Source organism: Pelodiscus sinensis, chromosome 1, assembly GCF_049634645.1.
Source record: "Pelodiscus sinensis isolate JC-2024 chromosome 1, ASM4963464v1, whole genome shotgun sequence".
Classification (NCBI taxonomy): Eukaryota; Metazoa; Chordata; order Testudines; family Trionychidae; genus Pelodiscus; species Pelodiscus sinensis.
Genome location: NC_134711.1, coordinates 131730152 through 131742824, shown reverse-complemented (window position 1 = coordinate 131742824; position 12673 = coordinate 131730152). Strand labels below are relative to the sequence as shown.

The 12673-nt window shown below is 43.9% G+C and overlaps 1 protein-coding gene across 2 annotated transcripts in view; it reads right to left on the bottom strand.

Moving 5' to 3' along the window:
• The window catches only part of ANO2 (anoctamin 2), a 264010-nt gene that overhangs the window by 48232 nt on the left and 203105 nt on the right, over positions 1–12673 (bottom strand). For both annotated transcript variants that reach the window (XM_006128152.3, XM_075901649.1), the window contains 2 exons: positions 4207–4281; positions 1371–1572 (listed from right to left, as the gene is read on the bottom strand). In XM_006128152.3, coding sequence (XP_006128214.2) covers positions 1371–1572; positions 4207–4281 — 277 coding nt within the window. The remainder of the gene's footprint in view (positions 1–1370; positions 1573–4206; positions 4282–12673) is intronic.

Genomic DNA, 12673 nt, shown 5'->3' with positions numbered 1-12673 from the left:
CGCAGCCGCGGGGGGGTCCCGCGCCTCTGAGGCTTTGCCAGAGCAAAGCCTCAGAGGCGCGGGACACCGCCGCTGCTGCCGCTTCAGTCTGGGTGCCTGTGGTCTGCTGGGGACGGTCCCCAGCAGACCACAGGCTCCCCGACTGAAGCCGCAGCCGCGGGGGGGTCCCGGCTTTTGTTTTGGACTCTGGGGCAGAGCAGCTGGGGCGCTGCCGATTGGTCCTGCAGCGCCCGCTCTGGGCACTACTGGACCAACGGGCAGCACCCCAGCTGCTCTGCCCCAGGCGTCCCCAAGTCAGCTTCTGCTGAAACTGACCAGCGCTGACTACAGGAAGCCCCAGGCAGAGTTGCTCTGCCCCGGGCTTCCTGGAATCAGCTGCTGATCAGTTTCAGCAGCAGCTGACTTGGGGACGCCTGGGGTTCTTAAGTTGATTCTGTATGTAAGTCAGAACAGGCGGTCAGTTTCAGCAGTGTCTGAATCTGGACGCCAGTTCCGACTTACATACAGATTCAACTTAAGATCAAACCTACAGTCCCTATCTTGTACGTAACCCGGGGACTGCCTGTATTCATTGGAGTCAAATTTAAACAGTTGGGCTGGCCCTAGCAGTAAAAAACACGCTGCTGTATCTCATCACTTACAACTGGACCTCTGTTGGGCAAGGATGCTATTAGAAGTGCAAATAATGATGCAATTTATAATGATGCATTTATATAAATGATGCAGTTTATATAATGAACCCCTGGGAATCCAAGACATTATTCATTATAGCCCGGGGTTTGTTAGAGCAAAAGAGTCCTGCTCCTGGGGGCAGCAGATGACACCTCAAGTCCTGAGGCAGTGGCAGCAGGAGCAGAGAGCTCTGCTGGTCTTAGGGCCAGGGCAGTTTCCCCTGAGATCCTTGAGTTTCATGGGGCTACTTTGACATTCACCATTTGAGGATCTGACCCATTATTCAAATTTCGTAAGAGAGGAAACTGAGGTATGGAGTCCTTTCGCCAGGATGGTTTATTTTGGTTTGGGGAAATGGCATACATGCTACCAGTACAGAAACTCTCCCTTAGGAGGGTTTGTCAGTATAATTTTACTGGTATAGCTCTATCCGTGTATTTTCTAATGCAGGCAAGGCCCAAGTCCAGCTGATTTTCAATGAGACTTAGATTCCCCAATGTCCTTAAAAATCTGGCCTGAAATAATTTTTGAAAAATTGGAAATAGGACCCTAAATCATTTGGGCACATTTTTACCCTCTGAGCCAGAATGTTTCCTCTTTTACGGAACTCCTTTATGGGAAATCTTCCTTTTAGAACTTTCCCACATACTCTATTAGAAATACATGCAAAATTGTCATTAGGGATAGAATAGCTTTACCCATTTCGGTCAGCCATTTGGCAACAATTCCATAAATCTCATCTAATATAAGGATCACAATCAGGTTAATGATGACAGCAGTTGCAGTCACAGTCACACGGGCATTTGACCTGGTTGACTCATTACTGCTGATGGACAAGGCGGCTGCGGTAGTAATTCGGTACACAATCACACCAAAAACAGTTGAAAAGGTCAGTGCAATCTGCAAAGAAATGTACAGAGATATCAGTGCACATATCTGACTAAAGTTTTAAAATAAATATTTAATTATAGCCCAAAATTGTGTTAAGTGACTAGAAACTAGAGCAGCACAAGAACAAGAGGATGTACTATGAAACTAAGTGATGGGAAATTCAAATCCTATAAAAGGAAATACTTTTTCCACATAGTTTGTAATTAAATTCAGGAACCCACTGATGCACTTCCCAAGTACTAAGAGCCAAAAATCCAAATCACAGTTGGCCAGCTGATCTAATGTTTCTGTTCCCTTTCTCCAGAGGCAGTTGGAGGTTTTTGTGTTTTTAACCTTTTAGTAAATTATTTTTTTCTTCACTCTCTCTTTTTCCTACTACTCCTTTACTCTCTCCCTTTTCTCTGCCACTTTGTGTCTTAGATATTTTTAGTATATTGGGTTGAAAGCTAAATCAATGGAGTGAGCTTTTGTGCTTTTTTCTAGAGGTGGTCCGGTCTGGGAGCATTTGTATCTCATCAGGCAACGAGTTTGCAAAGGCTGAGGCAGAATGGTCTCCTAGGCTATGTCTAGACTGCAGAGCTTATCCCAGATACCGAGGGATCCCAGAAAAGCTCTGCTGCATCTAAGGAACACGTCCACTTTTTCAGAACAGTTTCTGAAAAAGCGGAAGTGTTTTCGGCATCCCTGTATTCCTCTTGGTGAGAGGAATAAGGGATGTTTCAAAAGAGGATTTTTTTCCCTTAAATTTGGCCCTGTGTAGACAGGCCAAATTTCGGAAAAGCCTCTTTCAGAAAAAAAGCAGAAAAAGATACGCAAATTTCAGTTTGCAATTTGAGTATCTTTTTACAACTTTGCTCTGTAGTGTAGACATAGCCCCTACTGTCACAAGCCTCACCTATAAGGATGGTATAGTTTCATAGCACCTGAGGAAGAAACACCATTGACAGAGGTCTTAATTGTGAAGCAAGTAGAATTCTCTGAAGTAACTTCAGCCAGTTCCATGAAAGGCTTTGAAGATTAATCCAGAGACCTTGAATCTGAGTCTATGCTTACTGGGGACCTTGTGTAAAATATAGAGGGTACTGGAGGTGAGGTACTCCAGCAACTTTGGTATGATTTTTTCTCATTGCATGAAAACATGATAGGAGGTACCAGCTCATAAAGTTTCTCTTATTTAAAGTGGCCACCATCTCCCATTACTCTGTGGGGCTGAAGCCAGGAAGATGACATCTTTATCTCCTGGTAGAAATAAGGCTGACCTGAAAAAGTGGTCTGCCACCCCATCTCCCTGTCTCAGCCTCAGCTCAGTGAAAATGAGCAAATGAGTGAAGGTGAGGGCAATGGATGGGGGGGAGGGGTGTAGTGAGCATGAGGCGTGGCCTCAGAAAAGAGACAAAACAAGGATGTTTGGTTTTGTGTGATTAGAAAATTGGGAACCCTATTGCTATCTGGCAGATATTCATTCTAAATGAGAGCCACAATATTCTAGAAAACGCTCTCTTGGACAGCGCCAGTTACAACAATGAAGCTTTGCTGGTTTGCAACCACTGAGGATCTGGTGCTTTGCATTTTACCTTGATAATTCTGTCTAGGATATTATACAAAGCGTGGGAAACAGTATTTAGGCCTGATTCAAGAAAACAATCACAATCTTAACTTTAAGAGCATGCTTAATTTTAGCCCTGTAAGTGTATGTTTAAGCACTCATCTTAAAGAAGACACTCTATTAAGAAAGGGTCTTATTCTGTGGACACGCTAAGTATTACAGCATTGATAGTAATGATGTAGTTACACTTGAGAGTCAATCAGTTCTAATTTTTTTATACCTTTTCACTCATCTTTTTTTGCTTTAAGCTGAAATTTCTCTTTTTGGGTTGATTAATTCCTGAATTAAAACTAGCACATGTCGACATTTATATGATCCCACAAGTGGACACAAGTGAAGAGCCTAACAGGTTAAAACACAGTTGCTTTTTAGTTACTTGTGCAAAACAGAACATATTGTGTCATCACTCTTTGAGCAGAAGTCCCCACTGAAATCAGTCAGTTCTGTCTTAAAAAAAAATATGGCCTACTATACCCAGTAAGTCCTTAACCATTGAAAATTACAGATGCTACCCACATACACCCACAATGTGAAAGTGAACACAAAATTACTGTGACTGTTACAGAAGTATGCCCAGTTTAAACTTCTGAATGAATAATCCTTGAGAAATTTTTGTAATATTTACACCATTCAAGTCAATTAATATATTATGGCCAAGATAGTATTTTACATTAATTTTTGGAGTAAAATTCTGTGGTGTAAACTGGCATATTTTCATTGCTGATTTACACCAGCTGAGGATCAAGTTATGTGAGTTCAGTTTATATGTAGTTAGACAGACCATCCATGGTTCTCAACCTATCATGTCATTGACAAAATATTGGCACGGCTATTGGCCAAACTTTCCTAATACGATTGTATCAAACTTTGCAGCTCAACACCAGTCTATATATTTTGTTGTCTATAGGAAAGTTCTTAAGTATAAAATAGGAAAAGTCTTTTCTATCTGTGAGTGTATTAATTCATCTTTTGGGAGGATGTTGTTCACAGAGTTTTACAATCCAGATGAATGTGAAAGAAAATACAAATAAAATTACCATAAATAAAATGGATGCAACATTCACTAAATAGCCAGGCATACGATCTCTCCATGTTAGCTTCTCTTTTTCATCCTGATGCAAAACACAAAGGTGAAGACAAGTATCAGAGAACTGTACAAAGGTGAATTTTAGAAGTGGGGAAAAAAAAACAAAGGGAAAAAGTTTAAGTAAAGTTATAACTGATTTCCCCTCTTCCCCCAGTTGTATTTTTGAATTTGAAAATTTCAACATAATTTTGAAATTGGAAAATTTTCAGCCATCTCTAAAATAAATAGAAGAATAATAGGACGGGAAAAGAGACTCTCTGAGTTTTGGGGTTGTTTTTTTTAATCACCCTTGAATTTCTAAATTTGAAATTTCATTAAATTAGAAAAAAAATTCAACCAGTGTCTCCTGAATTTCAAAATATTAATAGAAAGGATTAAAGCGAACCCTAAACCATTTTTAATGAGAGGAAAGTACTTTCAGTAAGAAAAAAATCCACAACAAACAACCCCTTCCAATCTCTCTCTTTGAAAGAACGCAGATAAGTGATGTTTTAGGTAAGAAATAAGAAGATAGAAATGTTTGTTACCAGTTATTTCAGATGTATACTGTAAGGTTTCCCTCATCCAACATGTCTGTTATACAACTCAGCCCTCTCAGAGTTAAAATAACCATCTGACTATTCATAATCACATTGTAAAGTATTCAGAAGCATCTTCTACTTTCTATTTATGACACATTTGTTTACATCCTGTGTTGCTATATTCTCTTAATATGGTTCCAGAATCTGAGCTAGAGTAAATCTCTTTGCTCCACTGACGTCAACAGAGATTTGCTGAGGATTTGGCCCATTAGTCCCAGTTGGAAGATTAAACAATTTAGGTGAAATTCTGCCTCCGTTGAAGTTGATGGGAATTTTGACTTGGGGGTCAGACATTCACCCCTTGCTGTATTCTAGGCATCCCAGACTCTCTCATGGCATCTGGTTCAAAGATCAGAGAAATAATGAAGGCAAGCCCTATTTATAGAGGGCTCAGATGACTTTTCGTCTGGGTGCAAAAGGTAACTCTGTCCACCTGATACTTACCAGTGAAAAATAATGGAGAATTATTGCCCTCAAATAAACCCAGTTGCCTGCTCTTAAAATGAAAAGAAAAATGTTTTCATACAAAAAGAATTTTATAAATTGATTTACATGTAATTTCCATCCCCCAAAAATGGTTATTAAAAACTAAGATCACAGTGGTTAAGTGAAAGCAAAAATATGCAATTGAATTAACTGTGAATCCAAATCAGCTGCTGTTCTCATTAGTCTTAACATCTGTGCTACACAATGGGCCCAGATTCTGGCCTTTTTATACTGGTGTAAATCAAGAGAGACTCGATCAAAGTCAAGTGCTTTTATGGAGATTTACATGGAGGTAAATGAGATCAGCAACTGAGTGTATAGACTCAAATAAAGCCCCCCCCCCCCTTTTTTTGAGGCACTGCTACTCTGAGGAAAATGCTTTCCTGACTAGACAAAACTTGGCAGCATTATGCTCCTTCAAGGCATAATGCCTCCTGAAATGGTAAGGAAAGCATGGAATTTGCTGTACTATGAAATTGGTGTGTAACCATCACTTTTCTGGGGTTGCTTGTTTGGGTGCAAGAATGGGAAGAGACCCCATCCTGTCCCCAACCCTGGTGAGAAATGTCCCATGAGTGCTTCTAACACTGCTGTAGGAGAGTATACATGCATATACCTCTTCACTGCTCAAGAACTCAAATTAAGGGTATTCATGATTGTGCTGAAAGGGCAGCACTATAGCAAACCCAAAGAGAAGCAACCCCAAAGAATGGAGAACATGAATACCTGAATCCAACTTTTAGCCAGAAGGCAACTATAAAAAGTGTTTCTGGGGAAGCACAGATGCATTTAATTTTGTTTTTGGCATTTACCACCCAGCAGTTATACAGGATATAAAAGCTACTACACTTTGAAAAGGCATGAAGGACACCATGTCAAACTATTTCACTAGGGGTAAAATATTAAGGAAGCAAAACAGAAGAATGAGCTAAAGCTAGCCAAAAGAATTAAGAGGAATAAGGAGAGCTTTTATAAATAAATAGGGGGGGGGGGGGGAAATGAGAAAACTGACTCGTATTGGAGGCAATGAATGCAAATATAAAAATGGCCGATACACAACTTCTTTTTTAAAGCTGTCAAACAAATAACAGTTGGAACCATTAGAAATGACCAAGCCCAAAAATGAAAAAAAAAAATCAGGAGTGGTCCCTCCAATGCAAAATTATAAGTTTTTCTTCAAAATCATGAGATTTAAAAAAATATAATAAACATATAAATATAAAATTGGGGTTCTTTTTATTTGCCTTCTGGTTCACATTTTCACACTTCTTTTATACAAACAGGAGGTCAAGATATATAATTTTATTTTAAAATGAAAGCTAAGAGTCTCACATAAATTGAACTCAGGAGTCAAGGAAAACAAGACAATAAAATCTAAAGAGCTGGTTACACTGAGAAAGTGATAAAGAACAGGTAAGGGAACACATAGGGAAATTGAATATATACAAAATAGCTGTTTTTCAAAAGTGGCTAGTGATTTTGAGTGACTCAATTATTCAGTTCCTAACCTGACACTTTTTTAACGATCCCAATTATCAGAACATGTTGAACATCCAAAAATTAAGTGTCTGACGGTGGGTACTCAACAAATGGACGAATCCAAAGGCAATATTCACCTCTCAAATTTTAAATTTGCATGCTCTTCTTTTTGCATTTAAATAAATGACCTCGTTTACTAAAAGCAGTACATCCCAGCAGCTCACAGGGACTGCAGTGAGAATTGTTGGCTGCTCAGTACGTTAGTACGTTTAAAAAAAACAGGCCATTGAGGTGCTGAAATAGGGATTTAGAGGCATTAGCAGTTCTAAAAATCTTGGCTATCAGCAGGAGCAATCCAAATGAAATCTCGGTTGCACCCCAGCGATATCATCTCACCGAACAGGGGAAAAACAGTCCATCTCTATACATTCCTCATCTGACTACACCTGGAACATTTTGTTCAAGTCTGCGCCTCACATTAGCAATAAGATAGTGCCAAACTGGAAGGAGTTCAGAGAAATAAAACAAATACAATTAGGGAGCTGGAGGGCTGATTTATGAGGAAACATTAAAATAGTCAGATATGGATGTCTTGTCTAAATGATGTTTAAAGGACAAGGATAGGATAAGCTCTACAAACATTGGAAGGGTGTAAACACAAATAAAAGAGGGAATCTAAAATAGTATGAGGGAATAGGATTAAAGGGATGAAATTAGAAAAGGGAAAACTTTAGTTGAAGAATCAAGAAAAATGTTTTGACAGTGAGATCTTTTAGCCCTGGCCTACACTAGGGAGTTATTTCAAAATACCCCTTCCTGCCCTTATTTCGAAATAACAAGCAATAAGGGCTGGTTATTTTGAAATCTCTACTCCTGCTTTTCTCAGGGAATAACGCTTATTTTAAAATGGCTATTTCAAAATAGCGTAAGTAAGGATGTTCCAGTGCTGCTAATTCGAAATAATTGGCCTCCAGAGGCCTCTCACGGCTGCACTTCTGGCCGTTCTGGCTACTCCTGCCAGCTCCACTGCTCCCCTTCTCCTGCAGAGGTTACAGCAGCAGGCTGTGGGAGAAGGGCTTTTGGCACATGCAGACCTTTGCCAGCCCCATGCCACACAGCAATATCCCAGGAGCCATGGCAGGCTCCACCGCTACCTCTGAGTGCCCCTTCCCAGCTGCCAGCATTCCCACAGCCCCCTCAGCTGCCACTGGCCAAGAATGCAGGAGAGCTCTGACCTGGACACGTGCAGAGATCCTGGACTTCATTGATATCTGGCGGGAGGAGACCATCCTCCAGGAACTCCTCACCAGAAAGCATAATACAGACGTCTACAGTTCGATGGGCTCCAGCCTTACTGACAAAGGCCACACCTGGACCCTCAACCAGGTCTGGAGCAGGCTGTGAGGGTCTGCATGCTCCTCACTTGGCCTACTCAGCCTGGGGGCTGCACAAAAGCCTGTGCATGTGAGTGCACACAGAGTGCCAGTCCGGAGCACTCAGCTCCATGACGCTCTTACACAGGAACCCCTCGCTCCTTCTCACAAGGTTCCTGCACAGGCCTGCCTTACTCCAGGGTGGGACACCTTCTCATGACAAGCCACCACTAAGAGGGCTGGGGGCATGGAATCATACAGAAATGCTGCACACAGCATGGGCTCATACCCACATTCAGGCAGCATCTGGCAAGCGGGAAATGTGGAGCAGACTGATCCTGAGCAGGGGAACCTGCCAGAGGGTGGAAGAGGGGTGGACCACAGTAGCACTTTCTCCAGCAAGCGGCCTCTGCCACTCACACACAATTCTCCCAACACACACATCCCTCCAGCAAGCAGAGATAGATGCCACCAGTGCCAGACCCAGCATGTGTGGGACACAGAAGGAAGCCGACCTGTCTCGTCCCCCCTCCCACCCGTATGCTCCTGGCCTGGCCAGCACCTTCCCATACCTGCTTGTCCCCAAGCCATGGTTGTTGCAGTACTCCTCTGGGACATCCATGCCCCTGCAGGAATGTGCCTGCTGTCTAGGCAACATATGGCCTTGCTCAAAGCACATTTCCATCATCTGAACTGATACCTTTGGTGTCAGCTCAGAGATTAGGGCTTGGGTTCATACAGTGTCTCCTGGGATGACTGTCCTTGTAACTTTTCTTCACAACTGGACGAGCTGTGAGCATGGTGCATCCCCCACCTCCTATGCCATCTGCATGACTCTGCAGGGTCCACAGAAAGAAAAAAACCTGGGAGGACCTAATGAGGGAGCAGATAGCCTGCCTCCAGTCCCTCATCCGGGAACTTCTGGAGGAATGCCAGGAGCAGGCTGCTGACCAGGAGCAGTGGAAGGCCCCCTGGGACCAGCTGTTGAGCCAGCATGAGGTCATGTGCTCCTCCCTCATCTTGATGATAGAGTGCAAGGCCTCAAGCATGGAGCAGGCCACCAGCCACCTCCCCCGCGCCTCATGGCTTCCCCTCCTAGTCCCCCAGAGACCACTGGGGCCCCAGAAAACAGGGTGGTAGGACCTCTTGGGCAGCCAAAGCTTCCTGAGATACCCAAGGCAGGCCCCAGTCCCAGCTCCATCCCCCGCGCCTCATGGCTTCCCCTCCTAGTCCCCCAGAGACCACTGGGGCCCCAGAAAACAGGGTGGTAGGACCTCTTGGGCAGCCAAAGCTTCCTGAGATACCCAAGGCAGGCCCCAGTCCCAGCTCCATCCCTGAGCTCCCCACTTCCCCCTTCCCCATTCCAAGTTCTTTCCCTAGTCCCGCCCCTATTGTGCATCTTCCAGTGAAACAGTCTTGTTTTTTATTATTGCTCTTCAGGGGAGGGGCAAGGTGGAAAGGGAAGGCAGGGGAAAGGAGAGGTGGGGGAGCAAAGACACACAGAGGAAATGCAGGAGCACCTTGTGGAGAGAACCTGGGGAGTCTCACAGCTGACCTAGCACGAAACCCTCCCTGAAGGCCTCTCTGATGAGCACAGGCCCTTGATGTGCTTGCTGAATGGCACTGGTGTCCAACTGCTTATATGCCTTTGCCAGCTGTTTAGCTTCTGCCCCCCACACTGGCAGGAAAGTCTCCCCCTTGCTCTCACAGAGGCTGTGGCACACATAAAAGGCCACCACCATGAAGGGGATGTTGTGCTTGCTGAGGTCCTGTTGATGTAGTGTGAGTTACGGTGGTCAGGGGCCAGAATGGGGATGTGAGTGCCATTTATTCCCTCCCATCCCCAACACACATTTGGGGAAGCCCAGGATGGAAAAGCCATCCACAATGCTGTCCATGTTCCCCAGAGTGACAATCCTCTGTAGCAGCATGTGGTTGATGGCCTGGGCTACTTACAGGAGCATGCCCCCAACTGTAGATTTCCCCACACCAAACTGATTCCTGATGGAGTGGTAGCTGTCTGACATGGTGATCTTCCATAGGGCGATGATGATCCACTTCTGCACAGGGATGGCATGTCCCATGCAGGTATCCTGTCACCTGATGGCAAGGGCGAGCCACTCACAAAGCTCCAGGAAGGTGACCTGCTACATGCAGAGGTTCTGGAGCCACTGCTGGTCATCCCATTGCTACAGGATGATGTGGTCCCACCAATCCCAACTGGTCTTCCATAGCCAGAAGCGGTGATCCATGGTGTCCAGGGGACTGAGGGGCATTTGCAGCAGCAGGAGTCCCAGGACCTGGGTGATGAAGGTCTGCAGTTTGGGTTGGTCCTCATCCTGCTGGAACAGCATGTGGGTGGTGTGGATGAACTGCACCATGAAGCGCAGCACAAGACCCGTGAGCTTATGTCTGCTCTGCAGCAGCTCCAGCACCATGCTTTGAGTGCTGTGGCATCTGCAAGGGCAACTGGAGCACACTGCATCCATTTGTGTCACGGAGAGGCAGCGGAGGAGTGGCATGTGAGACGCGGCTGTAGAGAGGAGCCCTGGTAAGCACATGTCTTAGCTTACCTGACCAAGCAGCCGCAGTCAGTGCCTGCCCTTCTGGTGCCCTCCCCAGAGTGCTTCTGGAGGCTCTAGGTCCAAGGCAGCTCCAATCAGTGTGGATGTGCTATTATGAAATAATTCGGAACAATTTTGATGCTCCCCCATAGGGGGGAGGTACTATTTCGATTTTGTTATTTTGGGAGTTATGATGTCGATTTTAGTAATTTCAGAGTAGTTTCCTAGGGTAGACATGCCCTATAGCTGTAAAACAGACTTCCAAGGGAAGCCCAGATTGCTTAAAGTATTTAAAGCTAACCTTGACTTACACTAATCTTTTTCCTCTCTAGACTCTCATGCTCTCTAGGTTATCATCCCCATCCTACATTAAAGATGGAGGAGCTTACTAAAATGTTTTAAAAAAAATGCTATTGTCTCTTACTGTTAGAATCCATCTCATACTCTTCTCTGTGAGTTGGGGTTCCTGGTTGCTCAACATGTGGCTTGTAGAGTGAAGGAAGGTCAAGAATCTGCAAGATTAGGCATCAGAGGGGTAGCCATGTTACTCTGAATCTGCAAAAGCAGCAAGGAGTCCTGTGGCACCTTCTAGACCAACCAAAGTGTTGGAGCATAAGCTTTCATGGGCAAAGACCTACATCTGATGAAGTGGGTCTTTGCCCATGAAAGCTTATGCTCCAACACTTTGGTTAGTCTATAAGGTGCCACAGGACTCCTCGCCGCTTTTGCAAGATTAGGCAGTAATACCCTGAAACCTTAGCCAGAGTAAGGACACAGATTCTGTGCCTCTCACTGCTCTCCTGCACCAACTCCATGACTTGCATAATTGCCATTATGCCACTGGATGCCTCTCCATGTGACCCCAAGCCATGGGAATCATTCACCACTTGGAGAAGTTACTGCTTCTCTGGGCAGCAGCAATACTTCAGCCAGCATAACTCCGATAGTATGTTCCCCAACACTCCACAATCGTGTCTTCATTGCTTCAGTTCCTCATGTACAATACAAAGTGGGGTCAGGGCACCATCTAAGCATCTTTCTCCTCTGTCTGCCGCCTCCCTTCTGCTTTGCATGGATTTACCACAATTTTGTTCCTCTTTATAGCATGCAGTGAAAGGGAGCTTTGGGCTCACATTTGCACCCATGAGAAGCACAGACGTATTTTGCAAAGATACTACCGAATTATTAGACAAAGGAATCAGCTTACATGGTGCAATCCATTAAAGAAAATTGGGACCACAAATTCTATTGATAGATTGTGATAGATTGAATGTTCATACTTGTTTCAGCACTTGCAAGTTATTGTCTTCTTTGAGCAAAATCTGAGAGTTCAGTTGGTATTTTATACGATTCCTAATTTTATTCTCTGGCAATAGTGCCATCTAGCCATTAAAAGATTGTATTGTAAAGCACCAAAGTGATAGACATGGCAATTTCCGGAACTATTTTTTGGAGTTCTTACTGTATTAAGTGCCTGGAGTTCTTACTGTATTAAGTGTATAATAATTACTATATTAAGTGTATGTAATTCCACTGGGGAGGATTACCACAACTCTCCAGAAACCAAAAGCAGTGCGGGAAAGTGGGGTGAATAGGAAAATGTACTTAGGTTTGAATCTGAGAGGTACTTGCAAAGGCTTGTATATATTGGTTTTAAACTGGATTCTCCAGGGACTAACTGACAAAGAATAGACTTTCTGGATAAATAGCCTGAGGTTAAACTGACTCAGGGCCTTCTTTCTCTTATAGCAAATGGTAAGGGTTGGATGGACTCACATTGCCCTGAGCCCAAAAATGGAGTTAAGAGGACCTCTGGTAAACTTCACATGTGGGTTTGATTTTTTAATTTTTTAATATGCTTTCTCTCACATGCTTTCACCTCGGCTATGTCTAGACTGCAAGCCTCTTTCTAAAGAGGCTTTTTCGAAAGATAC